The following is a 27,195-nucleotide window of genomic DNA, read 5'->3' on the forward strand; positions in this document are numbered from 1 at the left end:
GGGGAGGCAGCAGGGTGGGTTTTTTTGGGGGGTGGGCGCAGGCACAGATGGTGGGTGATGGCAGCGGGTCCCCGATGGGAGCAGGGCCAGCTCGCCGCGCTGTGCCCCGGGCTCTGCGCGCAGGCTGCGGGGCCGTGAGCCCGGGGGCCGGGCCAGGCGGCAGCCGGTGGCGGGCGGAAGCCGGGCCCCGGGCGGTGTCGGGTGCCGGGGCGGAGCGTGGCCCAGGCCGGGCAGAGTCCGGCAGGGCCGCGGCGGCTGGAGGCAGTAAGGCAGCGCGGCCCCGCGGGCACCCCCGGGGCTGAGTGAGGCCTCTGCAAAGCGCCGGGGGGAAGCAGGGATGGGGAGGGGGCGGTGGGGTTTGCTCTGCAGGGAGGTTTATGGGGGCAGCTGGGACTGGGCGCCTCGGGGGGTGATGTCGTCAGGTGCACCCAGGAGAGTCCCACTAGGCTGCAGGTTTGGGGGGGTCTCCCCGGGTGTTGCTGGTGGGTGGGGGAAAAATTGCTCCTGTGTTTGGGGGAAGAGGAGGGGTTCAGCGGCCTCGGGAGAGCCTGTGGCGGTGCCCATCGCTGGGGCGTCAGGCACCATCCCCACGTTCCCGTTGCAGTGGCAGCGCCCTGCGGAGAGCAGATTCACCGGGAAGTGCAGGTGAGGGGTGCGGGTGGGAGCTGGCGGGGGGGCGGGGTGGTTGGGCAGGGGGCCGAGCCCGGGCTCTGCCGGGATGTCTGCTGCCCGCAGAGGGCAAAGCTTGTTTCAGGGCCCAGATAAAAACATCCGGCGTAGTTGGCTGCTTTGCTCCCGTTTCCCAGGGACACGGGGACTGGGCACCCCTACGGTTCCCGGCCCTCCTTCCCTGTGCCCCTCGGGTCTGGGGGCCGCAGCCTGCACACCCGTCTGTGCTTGCAGGCAGGGGGAGCTGCGGAGGATGCTCCACGTGAGCCTGGTTTGTCACCAGGTGCAAACAAGAGTGCCGGTGCTGGAGAGCACCGGGGGGCTTACAAGCCAAGCACAGGCATGGCCCCCATGTTTTGGTGCATGGGGAGATCCTGGGGCACAACTTGCTGACGTTTGGTGGCCTCTGTCCTTCCCACCGCAGGATTACTACGGCAAAGAGCTGCAGAAGTCAGAGGACCTGAAAACCAATGCGTGTGTCACATCAGCCAGGCCCCTTCCCAAGGCGGTGAGAGATGCTTTGAAGCGTGTCCATGAGGAGGTGGTGGCCAGGTAAAATCTGGGGTCTCCCCTCTGCTGCTGTCGCCCTGTGTGCTGACAAACCCCCTCCCCCAGACCACCATGGAGCTCCTCTGCCTGGCTCAGCTCAGCATCCCCCCAGGTACTATGGCTGTGGTCTGGTGATCCCCGAGTGCCTGGCGTCATGCCGCATCCTGGACCTGGGCAGTGGCAGCGGCAGAGACTGCTACCTGCTGAGCCAGCTGGTTGGAGAGCAGGGTCACGTCACCGGGATAGACATGACTGAGGGCCAGGTATGGCGCAGAGCTGGGATGTCCTCTTGTTCCACCAGCATCCCTTCACCACTGTTCCCTTCCTCCTTCCCAGGTCGAGGTGGCGAAGAAGCACATTGCCTACCACATGGAGAAGTTTGGCTACCAAAAGCCAAATGTGGAGTTCCTCCAGGGCTACATGGAGAAGCTGGGAGATGCTGGGCTGGCTGATGAGAGCTATGATATTGTCATGTAGGTACCACATAGACCTGCTGCTGCTCAGAGCCATGGGCTGGGGTCCGGATCCGCATCCCACTGGGTTGCCTGTTTCAGGAGCACGTGTTAGAATAGGGTAATCCCAAGGCAGAGTCTGGGCTAGAGCCTGGGATTTTCATGGTCAAATTGGCATCTCCAAATCCTATGGGAAGCAATGGGACATGCAGCAGCTGGCAGATGTGCAGCATCTGGTGGTACTGAGCATGCGAGAGGGTGCACATGAGCCTTGGTCTTCTCCTCCCCAGCTCCAACTGTGTGATCAACCTTGCACCTGACAAGAGGGCCGTGCTACGGGAAGCCTACCGTGTGCTGAAGGTATACTGGGGCTGGTACCCATGGCAGGAACGAGGCAGGGTTGGGGTGCCACTGGGATGCAGCAAATGGGGTTCAGCAAGGTGGGGATGTGGGATGGGGTCAGAGGAGGGCATCTCTGCAGGGTAGGTCCCGAGCAGAGTAGTGCTATGGGGTGCCTTGTTCTCCCTGTCCCTTTCATCACATTGCTTCTTGGGGTCTCCCTTTGCTTCTTGCTGCCTTCCAGCCCGGTGGAGAGATGTACTTCAGTGACGTCTATGCCAGCCAGCACCTGAGTGAGACTATCCGGAAGCACAGGGTGCTGTGGGGTGCGTAGGGCTCCAGGATGGGGGCGGCACGGGATGGGGGGACTGGACCTTTGCCTCCATCACACACATCTGCGGTCTCTTGCCAGGGGAGTGCCTGGCAGGAGCTCTGTACTGGAAGGACCTGTACAGCATCGCTGAGGAGGTGGGGTTCAGCCCCCCGTGCCTGGTCACTGCCAGCCCCATCACCATCGGCGACAAGGAGCTAGAGAGCATCGTCGGTGAGGGTCTGACCAGAGACTGTTGGCTCTGGGCAGTCATGAGTAGCTGTGCTGGGATCCTGGGCTCTGCCAGTTCCCAGCTGGGGTGCTCAGTGCCCAGCCCTCCAACCTCTTGCAGGTGACTGCCGCTTCGTCTCCGCGACATTCCGCCTGTTCAAGGTGCCGGGCAGCAGCCGGGCCGGGCCGGGCCAAGTCATCTACAATGGTGGGATCGTGGGGCACGAGCGGGAGCTGGTGTTCGATGCCAACTTCACCTTCAAGGTGCGGGGAGGCACACTGGGGTTCCCCAGGATGCCATGTAGTCCTGGTTTGTAGGGATGGGGGGGGGGGAAGCTGATGACACAGTGACAATCAGCCACATCCTCTGTGATTTTAGGGGTAAGCTGGGTGAGGGGGAGCAGAGGTGCTGTATAAACCAGGGGAGTTGCAAATAGGGGCAGGAATGGAAGCTAGACCCATGCAGCACCTGAGGGTGAAGGTAGGAGCAGGACATTCATGGTGGCTTCACAGGACAGCCAGCTGCTTGGTCATTGTGGGTGTTTCTCAGAGTTTTGGGCTGGGCTGTGCCCCTGCATTTGCTCCCATCATCATCTGGCTGGGTGGCTGGGGTCCCCTGGGCCACATATCCTGGACCCCAGCCTTGAGGCTGTCCGTCTTTCCCCAGGAAGGAGAGGTGGTGGATGTGGATGCTGAGATGGCTGCAATCTTGAGGAGCTCCAGGTTTGCAGATGAGTTCCTGATCCGTGCCAGCGGGGCTAATGCTGCCACACCGCAGGGACGCTGCTGCAAGGGGGTGAAGGTTGGTAGCGGGCAGGGATGGTGACATGGGGACATCAGAGTTGCCCCAGGGTATCAGAGAGGCAGTGGCATGACACCAAGTGACCTGAGCTGTTCTGGGCCAGGCAGGAACCCATGGGGCACCAACGGTGCTGCCTGAGTTTGGGCAACTGCACCCCAGTGCAGGTTGGAGCCCTCCAAAGTGGGGGTCTGCTCTATCCACCAGGTGTGAGAGTCCCTTGCCCTGCCTCAACATGTCCCTGGGGGCTGCCGAGGCTGACAGCTGGGCTTTCCTGAGGTCTCCCAAGTAGAGTCATTCTTCTCCCAGAAAAATGGCTGGGGACAGCCTACCCCAGGGAGGTGATGGCCCATCGCTGTGGCTCAGTGCTGCTCAACACTCTGCCAGCTGCTGATGTGAGCTTGGCCCTGGCTGCCAGCCCTGACCCAGCAGCACAAAGCAGCTTTATCTGCTGGAAGCCTCACTCCTCCTCTTTGGTGGTCTCTCCAGCCCAAAGATGGGCCAGGAGAGGCAAGAGAGATAAAACTCTGCAGCCGTGCGTCCCTGAAACACAACCTTGGGGAGGGGGAAGATGTTCTTGGATCCTTGTCCAAGCAGGGACATTTCTCAGATAAAAGCAGAGCAGAAGTCCCAGTGAAGCTCTTGGCTTCCTCCTCGTGGCAGGGAAAAGCAGCTGGGGTGACAAGGGGCTGCCCTCACATTAGCTAGGGAGGGTCTGCCTGTGGGCTGCATGGAGCATGTTGGGGGGAAAATACCATTTTCCCGAGGTGTCTCTTGCTTGCCCCTGTCCTGATCCTGCCCTGGGTTGTTCTCTGCCCTCCAGGAGAAGATCTGTGATCCCTTCCAGCTGCTGGAGCGACTGGCAGCCCCGGCTCCTGCCTGCCGTCCTGGTGGCGCCTGTGGTCCCCCTGGGTGCTGCTGAACAGCGAGTGATAAAATATTTGGGTTCAAAAAGAAACGTGGGGAAGTGCTGAAGGGTGGTTTGCAGTGGTGGCAGCTGAGGAGGGCCTGGGTTCTAAGGGGGGGGTTGCAGAACATCTGGAATGAAAAGCATGAGCGGCCAGGCGATGCCCAGTGACGAGAAGTCCAGACACAGGCATGACAGCCCAGAATTCTCAACCCGCCCTCTGCCACCAGCTAAGTAGCAGAGCGATTAATTCACAGTGTAGAGATTAAACATAAATAATGCCCATAAATACGTTTTCTTGGGAAGTTGCCTTGCCACCTTGTCCTTTTGGTTTTGGATGAGGCTATGGGTCAGACCTGGGAGTATCATAGCTTGTAAGTTGTTGGGTTTAGAGCTCCCCATGATTAAAAGAAAAGGCAAATGGAATTGGTGTCATGTGCAGGTAACAAGGCACGCGTTGGCGGGCTTCAGGGGGTCTCCCTGGCAGACCCAGGGAGAGGAGCTCTGGGATGGTGTGGAAGGACGCCACTGATGGGACCTCAGAAGGACCCGCTGAAAACATCTGAGATGCTGTTTAATGTCTCTTCCCCCACCCTCCCAGCCCCCTGCTTAGCTGTCTTCCGCGATTACATACAAAGACTTTGTCTCAAAGTCCCCAGACGTCCTGGGGGAGGGCTGGCAGCAATTAGCCCCGGCTAGCACAGAGCCTTCCCAGCGGGAGCGGAAGAGCAGGTGGGGCAGGGGGTCCTACCTACAAACCCCTTCATTAGAGGGGTCCCTGCCGCGGCCTTTCAGCTTGCCAGGGGAGAGAGGCGCCCGCAGCCAGGTCCCCCCCCGCATGCATACAGGAAAAGGTCACAGCTAAATGCCGCTCATTTGCACAGCACTGGTTGGGGTTTTTTTCCCCAAAATTCTCAGCATTTCTGGGAGGAAGCAGCAGAGGGAACTTGACTTTTTGGAGTATTAGAGTTTTCCCCAGGCTCTGAATGGGGGGTGGGGGGGTGGGGAGGGTGGATTTTGGCTGCCTGGTTTTGCTTGTGCACAGCCGTGGGGGTTTTAGCCCCGAAGCCGTGAAAAGAGGGGCTTCCCACGTGAGGAGCCCCAAAATACCCTGTCCAGCAGCCCGGTCTGGGTGTTTTGGTGGTGGCAGCGATGGGCCCATGTCCCCCTCTCAGCGCGAAGCCCCACGTGTGCGGGGGGAGCTGGCGGGAGCCGGGACCGGTTTGTTTGTGGGTGCAGCCCGTCCTCTGCAGACCCCGAGCACCGAGGGCAAGGGGCGCGGGGCTCCCGGGCGGCTCTGAGCCTCCACAGCGGCAGCTCCAAAGCCCCGTCCCACCGGGGCCAGGTCTCGGCGCGGGGTCGCCCCAATTCTCTCCGGGGGGCCGGGCAAGGGGCGCGGGGCTGAGGGGGGGGAGAGCGCGGCTTGGCAGATCCGCGCTGAGCGGTCAAGTCCGATGGCGGGAGCGACCGAGCAGAGGCCACGCTGGGGCGCGGAGGGCGCCCGCAGTACGGAGCGGGGAGCGGGCCTCGGCCCCGAGGAGCCCTCCCCCGGGAGCGCTGCCGGCGGGAGGGGCAGCGCAGGCGGGAGCGCGGGGGGGACGCTCCCCGCCGGGCTGTGCCGCGCGCCGCCGCCAGGGGGCGCTGCGCGACCGCCCACCGGTGCCGAGGGGGTGCCGGGGACACGCGGGGCGGCGCACCGGGGCCGCCGCCGCGGGGGACGAGCGGCGCGGCGGGCAGCGGCAGTGGGCAGGGCAAAGGCGGGAGTGTGTGTGTGTGGGGAGGTGGGGGGGGGAGCGGTCCCGTCCGCCCCGTCCCGTCCGGTCCTCCGCGTCCCGCAGCGCAGAGGGTTCGCGAGCCGCCCCGCCGAGCGCCGCACGCGCCGTCCCCAGCCCGCCGGCCGCACCGCGCCCCCATTGGTCGCGCCCCTCCGAGGCTCCTCCCCGCCGGCCCCGAGTCCCGCCGCCATTGGCCGTGGCCGCGCGGCTGGCCCCGCCCCGCCCGCCTGGCGTACACACCGGAGTCACGCGCCCCCCGGGCTGGGGAGGCGGTGGCTGGCGGCGAGGCGGGGCCGGGCCGCCATTGGCGGGGGGGGCGGGCGCCGATTGGCTGCGCGCGGGCCGGGCCCCGCCCCTGCGAGGCGGGCCGGGAGGGGCGGGGAGGGCAGCGGCTTGAGGCGGTGCTCGGCTCGGCCCGGCCCGGCAGTCGCCGCCTGTCGGGTCCCGCGGGCGGTAGTGCCCGCCGCCTCGCCCGCCGCCTCACCGCGCCCGCCACCGCCGCCGCCGGGGGAGCCGGGGCACGCCGCAGGCGCCGCGCGGCGATGCGGGGCCGCGGCAGCGCCGAGCCCTGACTAAAGATGGCCGCGCTGCCCGGTGGGAACATGGCGGGGGGCGGCCGGGGGGCGCGGGTGGTGCTGCTGCTGCTGCTCGGCTGTTGCCTGGTCCGGCGGCCCCCGGCCGCCGCCGCCGCCGCGCCTCCCGCCGCTGTTCCCCCCTCGGCGGCGGCGGCGGAGGAGACGGTGATCATCGGCCTGCGGCTGGAGGACACGGACGACGTCTCCTTCATGGAGGGGGGCGCGCTGCGGGTGAGCGAGCGGACGCGGGTGAAGCTGCGGGTCTACGGGCAGAACATCAACAACGAGACCTGGTCGCGCATCGCCTTCACGGAGCACGAGCGGCGGCGGGGCGGGCGAGCGGCGGCGGGGCCGGCGGGGCGCGGCGGGGGCGGCGGCGGCGGGACGGCGGGCGGCGGCGCCCCGCAGCGCTGCGGCATCCGCACCTCGGACATCATCATCCTGCCGCACATCGTGCTCAACCGCCGCACCTCGGGCATCATCGAGATCGAGATCAAGCCCCTGCGCAAGACGGAGAAGAGCAAGTCCTACTACCTGTGCACCTCCGTCTCGGCCCCCGCTGCCGCCGCCTTGGGGCCCGGGGCCACCGGAGGGCTGGCAGGCGCCGAGGGGCCGGCCGGGCCCCCGCCCTGGGGCGAGACCACCTGGATCTACCATGACGGCGAGGACACCAAGATGATCGTCGGCGAGGAAAAGAAGTTCCTGCTGCCCTTCTGGCTGCAGGTCATCTTCATCTCGCTCCTCCTCTGCCTCTCGGGCATGTTCAGCGGCCTCAACCTGGGCTTGATGGCCCTGGACCCCATGGAGCTGCGCATCGTGCAGAACTGTGGCACGGACAAAGAGAAGAACTATGCCAAGCGCATCGAGCCTGTGCGGCGCCAGGGCAACTACCTGCTCTGCTCCCTCCTACTCGGCAACGTCCTGGTCAACACCACGCTGACCATCCTGCTGGACGATATTGCCGGCTCTGGGCTGGTGGCCGTGGTGGTCTCCACCATCGGTATCGTCATCTTCGGCGAGATCGTGCCGCAGGCCATTTGCTCTCGGCACGGCCTGGCCGTGGGCGCCAACACCATCTTCCTCACCAAGTTTTTCATGATGATGACCTTCCCGGCCTCCTATCCCGTCAGCAAGTTGCTGGACTGTGTCCTGGGCCAGGAGATCGGCACGGTCTATAACCGTGAGAAGTTGTTGGAGATGCTGCGGGTCACCGACCCTTACAACGACCTAGTCAAGGAGGAGCTCAATATTATTCAAGGAGCCCTGGAGCTGCGCACCAAGACGGTGGAGGATGTGATGACACCCCTCCGAGACTGCTTCATGATTGCTGCCGAGGCTGTGCTCGACTTCAACACTATGTCCGAGATCATGGAGAGCGGTTATACCCGCATCCCCGTTTTTGAGGGTGACCGCTCCAACATTGTGGACCTGCTCTTTGTTAAGGACCTGGCTTTTGTGGACCCCGATGACTGCACTCCGCTCAAGACCATCACCCGCTTCTACAACCACCCTCTGCATTTTGTCTTCAATGACACTAAGCTTGATGCGATGCTGGAGGAGTTCAAAAAAGGTGGGCTCGTGCCTGCGTTGGGGGCACGGGGGCGGGAGGCGCTGCTCGGTAGCCGTCAGCTTCTGCCTTCTTGAGGCGAGGGGATCCTGCAGCAGAGGCTTCTGGGGTTCCTGCTTGCAGAGGGGTTTGGGAAGGCGCGTTCAGGATGGAGGGTGGCCGGTATGCAGGCTGCTGCCAGATCTGCCCGTTCCCTGGCCCAGAAAGCTGATACGCGGCTGGTATGTGCCCCCCGGCCGCTTTTCCCCACTGCACTGGGATATGTGTGTGTGGGCACGGTGCCAAGCAAGGTTGTTTTCTTTCTTGCTTTTTCCACTCATCTGTCCGTTATAGTGAGAACTGCTGACGGGAATCCGCACCCGTTACTTGGCGGTGTCTTCTCCGTGCTTTTTCAGCTGGCCTGACAGTGAGGAGGGTGGGCTGCTCGGGTAGGTCACCCATATCTTTCAGGCTTAGTGCGCGCACACGTGCTGAGATAAACAAGACGTTTTAGCTCCATTCATAGGCTCAGCTGGCCAACCTCAGCTCTGTGCTCGTGTTCCAGCTATTTTGATTGACGCTTTGATCTTGTAACTCATAAATAGTTTCAGGGTCTTAAAATACATTCGAAAGCACTTGTTGGTGCTGCGCTTCGGAGTTACAGATCTCTTTTCCTAGGCTTCCCTCTGCCCCCCGGGACCACAGGCTCAGCCAAGATGTGACCCTTCTTTCTAGCTCTCCACTGTAGCCTGTGTGTGAATTGCATCAGAATGGGACTGAGGCTTTCTGGCTCTGTCTTAATTGTTGGAGGTGTTAACCTGACAAATGCATCTTAATATCTGTTATAAGCTTTTGCTTATGAGGAAGGAAAACCCTTTTTTAAAAAACTTTTTTTCCTTTTTAAACCTGTTCCTATCTGCAAGCCAAATAGTAACGCTGTATGGCTGGCACAGGGCAGTTAAGGGAGATTTCAAACAGATTGGATATGTGGACTCCAGTACTGGAAAATGAAAGGCAGTGGGAATGCCATGGAGCTGACTGTGCCCAGGGAGATCTGATCAAAGTACTGCTGAGCAGCTCAGTCCCTGGGAGATGCTCTGGCTGAAAGAGAAATCGTTATGAGGTGCTGACCCCACAGTTGGGCTAACGGGGAATATTTGAGTTCACCTTTAGCAGCTACAAAAGTTACCTTGCCGACAACTTGGTGAGTGGTCTTTCTAGGTAGTAAATCTAAATTGCCAGTTAAATTTCAGGTGCTGTTTTGTCCATGTGCTGAGCTTTGTCAGTATGGCATTTGGTCTCCTTCTTTCTGCTTAACTCAGTCATGGGGATTTGGAGGGTTACCCCATTGGTTACCTCATCTTTATTTCATCTTTGTGGGTTCACCTTTTTACCGACCGGGGCAGCGGTGGTTTCTTTCTGACTCTGTGGAATGATGGGGAAATCTTACTTGCATTTGGAGCTGTTAAAGGAGAGAAGAGGCCGTGGTTTCTGCACTGTGGGCCTGCAGCTCGGGCCTGGGAAACTCAGTTATGTCACTGAACCGTTGTCTGGTTGGGATGGATTTCGCTGTGTCTGCAGGTGTAGGATTTTTCTTCTGTGCCCATCTCACTGCCCCTGTTATTCAGACTCCAGATACCACGATGGGGCTCTTAACCTGCAGCAGCACTGGGGTTTTGTTTGCAGCCGTGTGTCTGAAGAAAGGCTGTTACCTTGGGCGTTTGATTTCCCTTGTCTGAAAGGGATGAACAGAGGAGTCCCTTACTAGCCGGGAGAAGGTGTGTGTTTTAATCCTGCAACTGTGGCCAAGCCAAATATGCCTCCTTACAGTTCCTGAAACTTGTGCTTAAAATAGGCTACTTAAAAATCCTCCTGGGTTGCTTGGAAGGTGCAGATCAGAGATTGCTTTCCTTGGTAGCCAGAGGACTTCCCCTGCCTGCCTAGGAACAGTCCCAGTAGCACATGTCTAGGACGGCTTCCTAACGTGTGTGTTCCCTCCTGAGATCACTTTGTCCTGGAATAGTCTCCATAGTTGTGAATTAATTCGGGCTTGTTTGATCACACTCAAATGTTTACTTCAGAGCAGCTATGCTGGTTGGTCTGTATGGACAAGCCCTCTTCAAAAAAGCGCAGATATGGTGGAAATAAATGGCTTCCTTTGTGTCCTTTGAAATGAATGTAAATAACTGATAGCTTGCTTGATCTGGCATAGCACTGTGTCTTTTGCAAGAGTTCTTCAAACTTTCTTCTTCAGAGCAACCTTGCCAAATTCCCGTGAGAATGTACAAATTAAGGGGTGAGAATCAAATTGCATGTTACTCTCTGGTAGAGTGAGGAAAATAAATAAGCTTACGGTTTTTAACTGTTCCCTTCCCATCACATTGACCTGCTGCTGCTGTAGGCTTGTCTCAAAACTCACGTGTGTTTTTTCCACCCAGGTCCCTGCTGCCACTGTTCAGTGGAATAGGCAGCTCGTGTATAGCACTTGCCAGTTGAAAAACCTTAATTGGTTTAAGGAGGGGGGGGGGGGTGGGTTTTGGTTTGATTTAGGTTTTTTAAAGAAGTTTGGTAATTAACTGGGTGGGCAGGGTTTTGAAGCTTTTTTGGAAGGGGGGGGGGGGGGCAGAATCAAAACATTCTTAACCTAAACATGGAATGGAGATTAAAGCCAAGCACAGCAGGATGTATGTCCTTACCCTGTTGCAGAAGATGAAGTGGGTAGTTCTGTACTTGTTCCGGTGTTGAGGCTGAACAGCTGGAGGATTTGGTGGTGGACCTGTTCACAGTTGTCCACAGTTGCAGAATAAAGGTGTTTCACTTCTGTGCCGTCAGGCAAGAAACTTATTTTGAAGAGAGCTGCAGCACATTCCCACTCCCTTGTTGCCTTAATGTCTTGAAGTGTGAATACAAGTGATTTTGGAAGCAGTCTGCAAAAAAGCTTCCCTTCTAAAAAGCACTGTTTGCTTACAAATAAACAAATCAATAGCTTTTGAAAGAGGGGCAATTTTCTGTTCCCATTGACACACCTTCGAACTTTACCAGCAAAGCCATTTGCCTAGGAGTTGTACAGACTAGCGTTTAAGTTACTTGAATTCATTCACTCTAATGCAAGGATGTATAAGGTACCTTTTATATGGGCCTGGGAGGTGCCCTGCTGACTTTGCTCAGCACAAAGAGGTATCTCATTTTAACGAAGTTGATTCCCATCTGTCCTGATGTTGGTGATTGTTACCTGCTCCAGGATCGATTTGCATCCTGGTTCCTAAGCTGTGGCAGGGAGTGAATGAGTGACAAAGTCGTTTTTGGAAAGAAGCTGGTGAGCTGTCTCCACTGGTCTCCTTTTTCTTGCTGACAAGTGTGTGGGCTTGCTTTTTTTAATATCTTTTTTTTTTTTTCCTTCCCCTCCTCCCTTTTTGACAGTTTTCCTAAGTCTCTGCTCAAATGCTCTCTGGAACTTGCTCTTGGTGTTTATCACAGGCAGATCTCTGCATGTGTGATCCTAAATCCAAAGTGTTCTATTTCTAGCTCCCTGCCTGCCAGAGCTACAAGAATTCAGCTTGAAAAGCCTCATGTTGTAATACTAATATTTTAAGATTGGCCCACTTTCTGCAAGCCGTTGCAGGGCTGCTTTCCTGGTGGGCTGGATGGCTTCAGAGGGCAGCAGTTTGTCCACTGGAGTCCTCCTTGTCTGGGCACTTGGAGTCATATATTTTGATTTTTTTTTTTTTTTAATGTATCAGTCTCCACTATTATGTTATCCTAAAGATCAGAGTTAATAACCTGTTACAGACAAGTGGCTGTAACTGTGTGCAGCAGTTAGAGCCCTTTTTTCTGAATCACATGGCAGCCTTGAGAAAGTTCCTAGATTCCTTATTAAAAACATTGCCAACTAGACCTTAAAAGACTTTTGTTTCCTAAAAATCTTGTCAGATTTAACTTGATCTTCTCTTCAGGCTTTGTTGGTCCTGTGTTGTCTGTTTTTAATAGTGTGTATGTTTCGTGACTACATAGGACCTGGAGAAAAGCTTCATCTCTTTCTTTTCCCTCCAAAGAAACCCAAGCCCCAGCAACCTGAAATGTAAACCCCTTACTTTTGAGGGAGTAGAGAAGAATAGTTAGACCTACTTGCTCTTCTTTTGAGCACACAGATCCTCTTTTTGGAAGCGGATACAACAGCAGCAGGTGATTGGTAGCCCAGGGATCCAAAGCTCTTCATTATTGTTGTTCATCTGAGTTGGTTTCATTCTGTTGTTAGGTCACTTACCTTTGTGGTACTGCTCCAACCCAAACTTGTAGGTGGCTTCTTTCCTTCTCCATTTGAGGTTTTATGGGTTCCCATCCTGCTAAGTCTGAGTCCAGACTTGCAGTGATTAACTCTTACTTAGTGGATCTGAATGCTTGCTTTCCAGTGTATCTGACAGGTTGTCTGTCTCCGTGTGAGCCTGTGACTGCAGTGTTATGAGAAACTGGAAGAAACTACATAAATCCCTTCTGGGATTATGAAAGGCATGTAAAACTCCTCCTTGGAAAACAATATTGTTTTCAAGACTGCTTGGCTAATAAAAGGCACCTCCTCTGATCCTTTCAGGGAAGGTCATATAAAGGGAAAGGTACTGAGGAGGTCCAGTGTGGAGACTTTTTGTGTGAAGAGAGTAGGGGGGTGGTAGGTGGGAGAGAATTTGCCACCGAGGTACAGAGAACTTAGCAGGATATATGCCTGCAGATTTGTTCCCTGAACAAAAATTGCATGTGGGGGTTGCCTCGTGACAAGCTGTTTCTTGGCTGTCTGACAGCGTAGCACCCGCAGGTACTGCGCTGCCAAGAGCTTTGCTGGCCTTGCAGAGCTCGGGGGATGCGTGCTGGTTCCACTGGAGAGGGGTGGATGTGGGTTGCTGCAGGCAGCCCTCCTGCTGGTATGCTGGGAGGGAGCTGTGGTGGGGGGTGCATCGGAGAACAGCATTGGATCTTCCTGCACACCCTACTGCGAAGCTTTTTTTTAGGGATCAGGAGAAGAAGAGATGCTTCTGGGCAGCAGCAGTGCTTCTTCACCCTGGCCTTGGTGAGGAGCCCAACTGGAGGCTCTGTTCTGCTGCTAAGAGTAGAAAGAAATATGTGATTCTGTTGGCTGGCAGGGTCAGGAGTAAGTGAGTTAAATATCTTGAGCAGTGGAGCCTTGGATCTGACACTTATGTTGGGTCTAATTCTTGGATTGCTTTTGAAGCAATTGCTAGCAGCTCTTGTCATTCAACAAAGACAAGAAGTTGCCTTTTCCTCCCCTCAACTGTTTGCTAAGTTAGCACGTGCTTTCCTGAGCTGAAGCTGAGGGGAGTGAATTCCATCAGAAGTGAACCACATTCCTATCTGCTTTCTCTGTGTCTTTAAAGGTTATCTGTAATAGGCAGAGATGTAAACTCCAGGTCAGTCTGTGCAGCCAGAAGCATTTCACAGCCAATTTTGGAGTAGAACTGAGAGAAGAGGCAGAATGTCAACTTCTGAGCAAATTAAATACTCCAGGAAAATGATCAGGTAGATTAACCATTGCAGTATTCTTCCAGGGCTGAAATTTTTTTATGTTTAGAGTTTTGTTTTTTCTCTGCCAACATGAGGTCCTGAGGAGCAGAGCACTGTCTTGGTGAGCTTCAGGTGGCTCTAAGGGTGTAGAAACAATGACAACTAATCCTCAGCAGTAGTATGTGTCTGACAATGGCTGTGACCAAGACCAAACTTCACCGTGGAAGCTTACTGATCTCATGAGGCTGCAAATCAAGAAGTGCTGGAGCTAAAGATAATGTCTTAATTCAACAGCTCTAGATGCTGTGAGTGTGTCTAATCAACACGGAGCCTTTGTCAGCTCTTGTGCATAGACAAGCAGCAGTAGTAGGGTACCTCCTGTCAGTAGCTTTGCGGTGCTAATGGTAGAAAGAAGTGGATCTAAAGGTTGTATTTCTGATTGTGACATCTGTATGAAGCCATCCAAAGGTAGGGTTTGTTTTGACAGGCTGTGATGTCATGCTAGCTGGTAAATGAGGAAATGAAGGAGTTAGCCACCTCACACTTCATATGTTATAACTCCTCAGTCCCCTCCTTTCTTTACTGAAGGAATCATTATAGTGAATGGAATATGATGGAGGGAGTTACTAGGTCACTTAGCTTGGAGCATCATTGCCATTAAACTGTAGAGAAGATTGAGCTATCTTTCTGGTGTTGGCTAGTACAAGGGTTTCTTGCTCACTTGGAGGGCAAACGTTCTAGTACACAGAAATTGAGACCTGGAGAATATGGAGTCTCACTGCTTCACCTCTTCTAGGCACCTTATAGTGTATGCTCGATATCAAGAGTTATAAATCAGTTTCAGAGCTGTTTAGGCACCACCAAGTAGGCCTAGAATGAAAGAAGTGGCCAAGCAGTGTGTTGGCTGAGTCTATATCTCATCCTGAATTCTTCCCTAAGCACTTAACAAGAGTTTACTGTTTTGTTAGCTTATGAGCCTCTACAAAGCTGTGGTGCAACTGCCAGTCTAGGTAGACCAATTGCACTTCTAGTGCTGACTCCATCCCAACTTCACTGATGAACCTTGTAAGACTAGCCCTCAGCATAGAGTACTCCAGTGCTCTGAACTGTACCCTGGTGAGTGTAACCTGGTGTTCCTGTTAATTTGGCAAGGTCCTGGAGTACAAGCTACCAGCTGCAAATAGGAGTATAAATGGTTGGTGTTACTGAGCTACAGCTAACAGCACATGGATCACAGTCCTAAGTCAGGTTCTTGATCCAGCTTGGCTCCTGCCAAGGTCAGAGTCATCTCAGGACTATCTTGTGGGGGTTTTTGGTGTTTTTTTTTTTTATAGTTTGGTTTGGTTTTTCAACAATATGTAATCATAGAAGAAGAGATGCATAAATCTGTCGTTAACCTTCTGTGGAATTCACCTTTTCCTTTGGCCTAGAAATCAGAATTGCCCAATAGTTGTCAGAAGAAGCTATGCTGGGAATAAACTAGGGCTTAGTTTGGTGGTATACCAAGTATCTGTGAGAAGGACATGGAAAGTAAAGCTCATTTAGGAACCTTAAGGGGAGGACATAACCTAGTCACCTCAGGGTCGGTGGTCTAACAGAGGTAGGTGTAGGGAAGATAAAGGAATGGCCTGGAACAGGTAAGCTGAGAAGCCCCTGGGTGTTCTAAATGGGGGTTTTTTGTGCCACATGAAGTAATGACAATCTGATTCTTCAAAGCATATTGTTATGAATGTAGGCAAAGACATCATAATCTGCTGAAAGATTTCCCATAACTACTGAAAAAACAAAATAAAAATCCCAATGTCATACAAAAAAAAAGCCACACTAATGTTATGACTCCGGGATACACAACTGTACTGTGTTTTTCACAAAGTGGACTTGGAAGAACCAGGTCCTGATTTGACAGTCCAGCTTGAAACATGTCCACATTGCAGTATCAGAAGGATAATGGCAGACAGTTCCCTCTTTTTCACAGCAAAGCCCATTATGTTTGGAGAGGTACTGGATGTTTTTTTACTTGCCCCTGTTGCATGTACCTGATGTACCTAACATAGTGGCTGGCTCAGCTCATCTTTCCATCCCTGGTCCCAGTAACAAAGAAGATTTGATTATTTGCAAACTTGTCTCCACCAATTCCTTTCTGCTCTCCTTTTCTCAAAACCGCTCACTTCCTTGTTTATGGATCTGTCTGTAGTAGCTTTTCACTCTCAAGAGTCATGAGTTAGGAGCCCTTGGAGACCTTTGAGCCATTGTTCTTAGGTTTTGTGTTAAAATTGCCTGGGAGCCTTCCAGAATTTTGGTAGGCAGCCATTTCTCACTGAGCAGAAAAATGACTTTCAGGATTTGCCACACTTCAGTGTTGTCTGTGGGGCAGGATGAGGACTGTTGGTCTTTAGTGACTGTGATGTTTAAGTGCACAACCTGTAGATGCAAGAAATGCTTCTTTGGGTTGGCTGATATGTTGGAAATGAGGATTTGTGGTTACTTCTGTGGTGTGCAGACATGAGTCAGTCTTGCTCTTTACCTACTGGTGATGATATCTGCTTGAGAGGACCAGTAAAAGAATACTAGAAAAGCAACTTATCTTGCCACCAAGTTGTCTTAAAATACCTAAGCCCTAGACTGAACAGAAACCTCAAAGCTGAGAAATCTTGTGTGGATGGGATGGGCTTGTCTCTGTATTGAAACATTTCGCTTGTAAATGTAGTTGGGCACAACAATTTCAGTGTTTAAATATGAAGCAACAGCCCTTCTTATTGAGGAATTGTACTTCGAAGGGCAGAGCAAGTGTGATGCTTGTCAATCTGAGAACTGAAGCCTGATGATCATTGGGGCCTCGGGAGTTACAAGTTAACGCGATTTTGCTGCAGTTACTAATTAACCAAGCAAGAGCCTTGCTCTAGCCAAAGGAGCTGGGGCCAGGAGATGAGCACATAGGTTTCATAGGAAAGATCTGTATGGCTTTGTTTTCTGTAATGCTTTCCGTTGGGATTGCACCACTCTCCAGCTGGCAGCCCTAAAAGGATCTGCTCTTCAGATGAGAGTGGTGTTGTAACATTGCTTTCTGCAGGGTGAACCATGCCATCCAGGCCGGGCTCCTACTTGCTCGAGGTTCTCTCCCACAGCAAGTGTGGATGAAAGTGGTGTTTTGTTTTGGGTGGGTTTCTCTATAGTGACGCTTTTTGTGGTGGTACAATCTCCTTCACTGATATGATGGAGCCACCCAGGGCTGTTGATCTTTGTGGAGCTGAACAAGGCTTTACTTTCCCCACTTGTCTGTGGGAAGTGAGGGCAACAAAACGCTGACTCTGCCGTAGGTGGATACTCTGCTGCCAGCAAACAATTTTAAGACTGATCTTGCCATTTCTGGTTTCCTTCCAGTACTCCACCTCCTGCTCTCAGAAGATTGTCCTGCCTGCCCTTTGCACTGGGGGTTTAAAGTGCAGCCCTTGGCTGAAAGTGATCCTGCAGGACCCCTTTCCATGCTGCAGTTACGTGAGGACAAGGATGATCAGTTGCCTGCTTTTATTGCTTGCGAATTGCTTGTCAGCAATTTCTAGTCACCTACAAAAAAAGAAGAAAATCTGCCAGTGTGAACTTGTTCTTGATAAAAACTTACAATCTGGCACCGAAAGTAGGTGTGGCTGTGGGTTTTAGGGAGGCTGCAGGCTTAGTTCCTCCTATCTGGCTGGGGACATCCTTCCATTGGAAGCAAGTACAGCTTTGACAGTTACAACAGGAAGTGCAGACAGTGGCCCTTAGTTGATGTTTCAGGAGCATCTAGTAAGAGGCTTCAGTTAAGTTTTGTACTAGTTAAGGTAGGCCTGAGTTGTGACTTAGCAAAACTTACCATAATGAATAACTGAGTTTGTGGGGGTTGTTTTTCCCCACACTAACTGAGGTATGGGTACAGATAAAACTTCTGACTTTCAGCTTTTATTTTAGTGTCTTGATGTGTATGTGGGGAGAGAGCAGAATCATCTCTCAAGATACCAGTTGTGTGAAGACTTGCTGGATGCTTCACTGGAGGCTGGGGCAGTGGTCCTATGAGTAACTCATATGTTTGGGCTATGCAGTTGTGGGATTTATTCTGCTCTGCCACCTGATCTGTTGTTTGTTGCATGCTGGTTTCCTGCCCTGGTGGGGAATAACTTTTATCTTCTCATTGATATTCTAGTTTGCCTGGAGCCTTTTGGAGCGTTAGGCTTGAAAACACTGATAAGTCCACAGTTAAATTCAAGGACTTCACACAGCTCACTGAGGGTATTTTTTTTTTCCCTTCTCTTAGCACAAGCAATTCTTCAACACTCTATGAATGGGATTTCTCACAGAAAAATTAAATTCCATATCAACATCATTGTCTGTTTCTCTTAATGAAAATCTTGCACTGTGTACTTTAGGCTCAACATCAGCTCCCAAATGTTTGAGTGCTTGCTTCCAATGGAAACGAGCAACTTTTGTGTATAGCATCTAGGAAAAGCCTGCTTATCTTCCTTCAGTGTGTTTTCATGGGGCTCTTACAGAAGTCACAACACACTTAAAGCTTTATTCCCTTTCTATATGATAGAGCCTGTCTCTCTGTCTTCATCAGGACTGACAGTTTTGCAGGTCTTTCTGTTCAATTGATAAAGGCCCGGGGATGATTATGATCACTAAACTGGGATTGCTTTGCCAGTAGTTTTCTAGTTTAATCCAGTTTGTGTTGTATTGACTGAAGGCTCACAAGGAGATCTGGAAATGGAGGAATTGCACAGTTCACCCTGTAGGCAGTCTTGGTGGGGGGTGAAGCTTCCCAACGTGGGAATCCCCTGAGGTTACAGCTTGAAGGCAGCTGGGGCAGTGAAAAAACTTAATTACCTGCATAATGGATGCTGTCTCCAGGAACTACAGCAATCTGTTGCTTGATGCCAAATGTAGGGTTAAGCCTGTGAGTGCAGTTGTAGTGTGTGCAGCCAATATGTAAGCAAATAGTGTAGCTTGCTTTTTTCCCCTGCTTTCTCCAGTGCCCCAAGGTTAAAGGGTGGGGATGGAGGTTTTCCCGTGTTGTGTGATGTACCACAGATGGGAATCCTGATCTCTCCTCCTCTCTGCAGGGACACACCTGCTCCATATAGCATGAGGTCTACCAGGAGAACTCTGTTGTCAATGGCTCTATTCTGTTAATGTGTTGTGGTTGGTTGGGGTTTTTTTTCCTCCTTTCCAGAACAGCTGTTTTGAATTTTCCAGTTTTTGCTGTAATCTTTGAACAAGCTTTCTTTTTTCATGAGAGGGAGACTGGGGGAAGGGTGGGGTGAAGACACATACATTTGAGTGTTGAGGGCATTTTCACTTCTGATTCCTGGCTTGAAAACTGAGTTTGAACTTGTTGCCTGCCTGCTGTTTGAACATGGTCCAGTGGTAAGAGGCTTTAATACATTTCTTCTTTGCAAATCATCAACCTCACATCTTCCAGTAAAGGAAAGAATTTGGGAGTATAGCTTCCAAGAGTAATAGCACTGTCAGCCCCATGCAATGCACAGGCTCTGATCAAAAAGTTCCAAGGAAAATAATCAGAAAGAGGGAAGTTGTCGTGTTGTATCCCTGATGGTTTTGCATTTTAAACTGTTGGGCTTTGCAGAGAGGCCAGTATGCTCTTTTTTTCAGATAGACATACAGCCATCCTGGAACTAATAACTATGCTGGATATCTTAATCCAAGCATAGAGTAGAGAAATTAACAAAATTTCTCGTATTTCCCAAGTTTATACTGATGATGGTCTGTAATTGGCCATTTTTCCTGCTGTCCAATTAATTTTTAGCTGAAAATACTGGAGGCTGCATCCAGGTACCCTGCTGTCTACCTGCATCTACCTCAGTAGAAAGAGCTAGGTGCCTTGAAGTGCTTCAGATGCTTAAAAGGAAGATGCTGAGCTGTGAGCCACTATGAGGAAGCTGGTAGGCATGGGAACTTGTGTGGTGTTTATGCCTCTACCTCTCCTTCCTCTAAAAAGCATTAAACCAGCAGAGTCCTGGAAGTTTTTAGAGGAAGTGTCGTCATGAGCATTCGTTCAGGAACTCAAGAGATTCATGTAACAAATGGGGTCATCTTAACTGCCCTCCCCAGTGCTGCAGTTGGTAGTTGCGGTAAGGAATGAGTGTGTACTGTGATTGAGCATGCACTCCCACAAGGAAAGGCAGCATGCAGTTTTTGGGAGCAGGTGGTAGTGCTGTGGTAATACTCATGAACAGTTCTTCCTAATGAGAGTAATTCTCATCTCTCAGTGTTTTCCACGGTTTTGGGGGTGATTGGGATGTGAAAAACGTGGAGATATGACTGAAAGCAAAAGTTCTTGCAAATAGGAACAGGTAACTTTTTAACTAATAAACATTAGTTTAATGCATACAAGAGATTTAAATTTCCTGTTTGTTTCCTCCAAAATGGAAAAAATGACCCAAGGAAATCAAAGACATACCTGCTTCAAGGGACTTGAGAGCTGGGCAAGGATGAAGTGGAGGGTTTGATCTTTTGGATTTCCTAGTGCTGTCCAAAGTTGCACATAAACTAATGCCTGCTCCTTGTGCTTCAGTCACTTTGCCCTAGAATAAGGACTAATTTTTGTCCCCTTCCATTGTATCAACTGTGTGGTTTTGTGGAAGTAAGTATGTTTCAGCTTTTCTCCTGCAATTTAAGGTATGTCGTAGGAGTTTGGTTTAATTTCTATGTAGTAACTTCCTTGGATGATGATCGCAACTTTCTTTAGACTGACAGTCCCTCCAATGACAGATTATTTTTCCCTTGCCCAGAGGTCAAGACAGCCCTTGGCTGTCAATGTCTGTAACTTAGTGTTTCCCTGTCCTTTCTGTAGATCATGTGTACTTCTCCAGGCACTCTTTGTTGGCAGGAGGTGAGGACAATCAGAGAGACTGGGAGACAGTAGCAACAGGTTTAAATGAGGCCACCAACTATATGGATGTGTGAAGACATAGTTAAGGTGAATGCCCCTATGGTTAATGCTTTGTTCTGTGTATCTTTATGGGTATTAAAATTGCTGCTGTAAAGTTCATTGTTGGATGCTTTCTAACTTATGTCACAGGGTTTTATTCTGTTGGGGTTTTTTCCTTACCATGTCAGAGGTGCTGTTTATCCTTTTATCCTGAGCTGCTTGGCTTTTGTTTTCAGACAGTTTTAAAGTAATGTCCAGTTTAGGATTGATTATGAACTAAGTATTTTTCTGTTTTACTGGCTGAAGACTTAAGGACTTCCCTGCTAGGTGGCATGCCCGTTACTGCTTCAATTCCCAGTCTTGAGGGATGTCGAAGTAGCTCTCTTGGTTTTTGGTTGGTTGTTTTTTTCTTTCTTGTCAGTGGCAAGGTGGTAACCAAAGTATGATCAAAAATCCTTGGCTCCCTTACAAGCCAAGAAGTCTCAAGCACTATTCCTGGCATAGCTGGAGAATGTGTTCTTGAACCAAGGGGCAGGTTGGTTACAGCAGGGGCTAATGCAGCAGTGTTCCTTGTTGCCATCCCTGCCAAGCAGTCTTGAGTGAGCTGGGTAAAAGGGATGCAGTGCCAGTCTGTTCTCACTGCTGGTGAAATCTGGGATGAAAGGGATGCCTTAGTTGGGCTTTTCTGCTTATTGTGTGTGGTGAAGCAATATGGGGAAATAGCCCACCAACCTGCTATTTATCAACAGTTCAGCAGGTGTGCAGATGTGTCCTTTTGATAGTCCAACCCTGCTCTATAGTGGTGCAGAATGCTTCCTCTGTATGCTGCTCACACTGTCCTGCCTTTTCTCAGAGTATTGATGAAGTCTGGATTGTTCCACTGCTGATGGTTTTATCGGGGCCCATGTGTATGTCAGGGTCTAGGCTGGACCTGCCTCCTTGACACAGAATTGAAAGAACCTGTGTCCTGTTGATACCATTATCACCACGTCTCTTCATGTTTCTGTTAATGACTGATGTCTGATTACAGTGTCTGTTACTGCAGAAGTTCAGTGTTGGGCTTGTAATCAAGGGCACCGTTGTGTTGTGCTAGCATGAAGAGTTGAGCTGCGGTTGTGATCACATTGATCTGTCTAGCTCTGTCCTGGTTCTTTATTGTTTTCTTTGGCATAGGAGGTAGGAACAAGATGGAGGACCTCCATTTTCTCATTCCTCTCTGAGGGGTTAGGCTTCTGTAGGGAAGGTGTGGACAGGGACTAGCACATCCTTCTTCCCTTCACTGGCTGAAAGAAGAGGTGAGGGAATGGTGTCCTCCAGTAGAGTGTGAATTCAGAAATCTGATTGGAAAAGTTACTATGAAGGAGACAGAAATAGATTCCTGGTTTCAGATAAAATCACTTTTTATTTTGTGTTGGAACAGGGAGGTGAAGGGAGTGATGATAGGGCTATGCAGGGCAGCCTTTGAGGGCTGCACAGGGAAGAGATGGGAGTGTCGCAACCTTTGGGTTGTTAACCTTTTGAAGTCGCATGGGGTAGATGTCTCATTACCCTTGCCCCGACACATGCACATTTTTACCTGTGACATACCAAGCAAATTGCCTTCTGCTTCAGCTGGTGAAGGGTTGTTAAACCTGTTTGGCTTCAAGGCAGTCATTCTGGGGATTCTCTTTATCTGCATGCGTGAGGGTCAGAGGCCTGCAGAAGCTGCCCTCCTCTTCCCAGGACTGATGTCTGCTCTGCAGGACCAGCGCTTAAGGCAGAAGCTTCTGTCTTGGGTGAGGGGTTTTAGTAAGTGCTTACAAAAATAGTGGTAGTGTCCCTGCAGGGTCAGGAAATGGAGCTGTGATGCTTGTGGGGGAAGCTGCAGCCACGATAGGACAAGCCAGTGACTTCTGGCAATAGAGAGGGTGTGCAAGTGCTTGAAGAACTTATGAGAGAAACAGAACATTAAACTAGCTTTGCAGTTTGAGTTAAAATTTGATACTAAATTATTGAAGCCAATTATCATATGTTTCTTATTTTCCCCTATCCAAGGAAGCTGTATTTAACTGAAGTGGCTGACTGCATTAGTATCTGTTAAAGTGCTGGCTTCAGCATGAAGAAACAGTTTATCTCCATCATGTACATATACACAGAGATGCGTGCTGGCAGTGGTTGTCTCTTGGTGAATAGCATGTCTGCAGCAGGTGACAGTAGTACTGAACAAAGTTGTGAGCATTTATGTTGCTTCTATTTTTTTTTCCTATTTTTCATCCAGCTATTGCAAACTCCTGTGAGATTGCTGAGAGAAGCCTGGGGATGGGGGTTGTCAAGGAGAATCCAGAAGCTCTGGAAAGAGGGGAAAAGCTAGAGAACTGCAGTTAAGTGCATGGGAGAAGGTTAAAGTATAAAATACAGAAAATCAGACCTATTATAGAAAAATAGGTGAAAAAATGTAGAAAGAGTAAAATCTCCTGATGAGAATATTCACTGAAGCATCTGACCTCTGTCTGCTGCTTGTGTCACAGCTAACACACCCCTGACCTGCTGTGTGTGCTTGCCTGTGTTTAGGTGTGTCTCAGTGATCCCTTTAATGTTACTAAAGCAGGTGCCACATAAGATGCAGGCAGATGAACGTTCTTCTTATGTTCCACCAAAGGATATGACTCATTGCTGAAGCAATGGTTCATTTAGCAGAGCAGTTAAACTAAAAGTATGGAAACTGTCAGGCTTTCCAATAATAACTATTTCCTTTGGATATTTCTTCTGTTATGGACACAGCAAAGGAACATGGTTGTGGACATTGGTCTGTTAGGAATTGACCTCTAGTCAAAAGTTCAACTGATGTGAGCCTCATATGTGGGTAACTCCTTGGCAGTAATGCAAGATTTGGACCTATGGAAGGTTATTGTCTTGATCTTTTAATCTGTCAGTTTACTCTTCATTCCTGTGTTCTGTTTGGATGTTGTAGTTTTGAGATGTTTTTGGAAAGGGTACTGGGAAGACTTGCAAACATTTTTCACGTAAGAGGTGGTTTGTCTTCGTGGCTGGGAGGGTTCATTTGGACACTTGCTCTGCAGATTTTTTTTGTTTTGTTTTGTTTGTAAAAACCAAAGTTCTTAGAAGTTAGATGGCCTTGGCTTCTTTGTTCTTCTGTCTCAGACATCTGTATCAGCTCTCTCACCAAGCTCTTTATCTTACTTGGCTTTTCTGTGGATGCCTGGAGGCCTTGGCTCACATTCTCAAGAGTGTCCACTGGTTCAAGAAGCCATCACTGCTATCAAATTACCTTGACAGCTGTTGTCCCATTTCATATTTGCCATCCCCTCCCCCTGGCTCCCTTGTGATTTTTGGCAGAAGCTGTGGATATTGAGCAATAAAACTTGGAGCTGAGAATCCTTTTGCTGGTGGGAAAATGAGATGAGAGCATACTAGTTAATGCCTTGCAACTTGACTTCTTGCTGATGTATAATCAGTAGCATCTTTATTGAAAACAAAACTACCACTAGTGACTCTGTGGATTGAGCAGATGGTTCATTTACTGTTCACCTGTGAAGATGTGTATGACCAGACATGCTCCTGATGAGGAGTCCTTAACAAATGCCTATGCATAAAGACTACAAACAGCCAGCATGCTCATGTTGATGGAAGTAACCCAGAAGGACATGGCTGACTTTGTCTTCATGTTAGTTTTATTATGATCCTTCCCCTGCACAACCTGAAGTAGAGCTCCTGTAGTACTTTTTAGTAGATGTTGAAGATGACCCTATAAGCAGCACTTGGTCTTGCTTGGATTTGATTCAACAACATGTAGAGATAGCATTTGAGAGCTGCTCTTTTGTGTGTGTTTAGGGATTTTGTTGCCTGCCTTTTAAATGCAACCATAAACCACTTCTGACAACTGACAGAAATGGTGATAATCTGGAGACCAACCATCATAGGAGAGCTGCCATCCCTGTAAAACTCTCCTTTTGAGATGTTTTGGGTTTCCTTCGTCAGTTGTTTGAGAAGTTGGCTGATGCATGGCATGCTTTAATCTCTACTATCGTTACTCTTGTCCCTGTTAGAACATGTCAGGAACTAAATTTTGTGTAACATGCTGGAAAAATTAGGAAGGAAGGAAGAAGCAGATCTTAACTGGAAAGATGACTGACAGAAAACAATGAACGTATCCAGAACACTTAGTTCTGAGGAACACATAAAGGAAAAGCATATAAAAAATCACTTTGCTTGCAATGTGTGTGATTTACTAGCTGATAACATCAGTGTGAAATGTAAAGCTTGTTAAGTCTGGATCAGTCCAGCCTTTATGCATGTCTTACAGCTCCTAAATTACTGTGCCAAAGTGGGGAGACTAGACTCCTACAGAAACACGTGCTGCGACTGTTCTGTGCGTATCTGCAGAGAGGGGTATTTTAAGCAGTTGGTGAATGGCTCTAGCTTGTATAGAGCAAAATCCTGACTTCAGCCAACGACTGTAAATTTGAGGGCTTGTGCCTTGGGACTCCATTCCAGTAGGAGCTGTTGGATTGTGGCACATGATGTGGTCTCAGCATTGCAGGTGCTGTGGAGTTCTCCAAGGTTGTGCTGAAGAAGGGCTGGGGAGGTAGTGCCACCAGCTGTGAAATCAAGAGAGAAACTCAGCAAGCATAGGATGGAAGATGTACTCTGACTTCAGAAAATGACAATTACATCTACATTACCTCCTGGAAAAGAAATAGAAGAATGGATTACATCTAGGTGAAAAATACATGAAGTGTCCTCTCCTAGCTGTAACGTGTGAGGTGCTGGGTGGGATGTGCAGGTTTTACGTTGATGTGTGGGCAAAAACCTTTTTACAGGCTTTTCTTTCCCTCTGAAGGAAAACAAAGCCCACTCCATTTGGCTTCAGTTTGTTGTACAACTTGATTAAGGTGGGTTTGTGTTATTTTATTTTTTTTTAAAAAAAGTGGCAATTAATCCTTTGTGCTCTGCATCCCTTGTACCCTGGCATTTAACACGGGTGTAAACAAGGTGCTCCCTGGTCCGGTCTCTCCATGGAGCTCGCAGAAAGCGCTGGAAGGCTTGAGCTTCCTGCGATCCCTGGCATGTCTTCCGTTACGCAGCTACGGTTATTGTAGCAGTAGGGGACTTGTTAGTTTTCCAACTGCAGTTCCCAGCCAATGTGTCCGCTCTGCTGTGTAGACTCCTGCATGTTCGGTGTTTAAATAATTCTATAGCTTTCAGGCATCTTGCATTTCAAATATGGGTGGAGAAACAAGTGTTGGCCTTTAAGGCAGGGGTTTCAAAGGCTTTTGATATCAAAGGCCATGTTGACAACTTGGCAAGCACTTGTGGGCTCAAGTGCTTAGATCTTTAGGATAGGAGCTGACTTGCTGCAGGCGTTGGAAAGGATGTTTTGCATTGTTTCAATGTATTGTCAGGTGTGTTACATCCTTTCTCTTCAGTGTGGCTGCTGAAAGGTCTCCTGCTTTCATGCTAGGCTTGGCTTGCTTTCCCTTCAGCCAGAGAAGGGGTTAATTTGCTGTTACAGTCCACTCTAGCTTGTGTCTTGTTCTCCAGTCTGTTCTGCTTAAGCATGCTCTGGTGGGGAATCCCAGTGCCGACTCCTCTGCCCCAAGCAGCTCAGGCTGTGTCTGCAGCGGGTGGAAGGGAGCTTTTGGGGAGCTGCTGAGCTCGGCTGTGAGGCTGCAGGGCGGCAGGGAGCATCTCAGCTGGGAGCCCTTTGTAGCCCTCTCCCTGATGAGGGAGGTGGATAGGGTTCTGCAAGCCCAGGAAAGCAGCTGGATCTAGCAGGGCAGAGCTTGTCTCTCCTGGTCAAGGTCTTGGAGGTCTTACCAGATTACTTGCTTGTTGACTGTGTGAAATACCAGCGTGTGTCCCTTCTGCTCCTCTCTTGCACTTTCCAGCCTTGCTGAACTGCCACTCTGCTTTTGTGTGTGTGTGTGTGTGTGTGTGTTAGCTTCTCCTGTTTGTGGTGGTGTTTGAGAGGATAGATGAACGTCTTACCAGGTCTTAATGAACTATGCTTACATCTGAAGGGGGATATTTTTATATTCTGTGTGAGGCAAGAGGAGTAGAGAGGTGGATGCTACAACACAGTGCAGCAGGATAAATGCAATGCCCTGTTGCCACCAGCATAGTTACGAGAGTGTGGAGTGCAACCGGGCTGATACCTGGCTGAAGCGATAGCTTGCTTGCTGGAAGGAGCAAAGCTGGCACGGATGTTTCAGCTGTTAAATGCAGTCACAGGTTTTGGTCTGAGGTGGAAGCATACTTGAAGAGCTACATTGTTTTGCATAAACGACTAAACAACAAATCTGTAGCAGTGTGGAGGAGAAGGCAGTTCTTCTAACTCCAGATCATGTGCTTTCACCACAAAGACCCTGTTTCTTCTTTTACTTAACTGAAGAATTCCATTAGATCAAAAGCTAGTTAAGGAAAATAGAGCCCCATGTGGTCTTGTGTGGTTACTTAGGCAAGTGCTATTTTTAGGAATCCCAGTTGAGTAAGCCCTGGCTCTTGCTGCTGTTAAAATCCATGAAGCAAAATTAAAACTTCTACCTTCATCTGAACTGCATGTAGGCCACTTGGCTCTAGCCATCTGGGGTTTTTTCTCACTTGTGCCACC

General features: G+C 50.5%; 2 protein-coding genes across 3 annotated transcripts in view; both read left to right on the top strand.

The window, feature by feature from the left end:
- The first annotated feature begins 238 nt into the window (after positions 1–238).
- AS3MT (arsenite methyltransferase) lies at positions 239–4,561 on the top strand. Of its 2 annotated transcripts, none has more exons than XM_084265769.1 (11): positions 239–264; positions 605–645; positions 1,094–1,221; positions 1,331–1,481; positions 1,555–1,691; positions 1,961–2,030; positions 2,254–2,335; positions 2,422–2,553; positions 2,672–2,814; positions 3,218–3,352; positions 4,173–4,561. In XM_084265769.1, coding segments are annotated over exons 1-11 (1,119 nt in total). In that variant the 5' UTR covers positions 239–263; the 3' UTR covers positions 4,272–4,561. The 2 variants fall into 2 exon arrangements, with proteins under 2 accessions (XP_084121895.1, XP_084121896.1); XM_084265770.1 differs by having other exon boundaries at positions 260–302.
- A 2,048-nt stretch (positions 4,562–6,609) lies between these two features.
- CNNM2 (cyclin and CBS domain divalent metal cation transport mediator 2) overlaps positions 6,610–27,195 on the top strand; it is a gene marked incomplete at its 5' end in the record, with an annotated part of 115,555 nt that continues 94,969 nt past the window's right edge. Inside the window, one exon of the mRNA XM_084264934.1 lies at positions 6,610–8,176. Within this exon, the coding sequence (XP_084121060.1) occupies positions 6,610–8,176 (1,567 nt within the window). The remainder of the gene's footprint in view (positions 8,177–27,195) is intronic.

This window comes from Gallinula chloropus, assembly GCF_964237585.1.
Source record: "Gallinula chloropus genome assembly, chromosome: 5".
NCBI lineage: Eukaryota > Metazoa > Chordata > Aves > Gruiformes > Rallidae > Gallinula > Gallinula chloropus.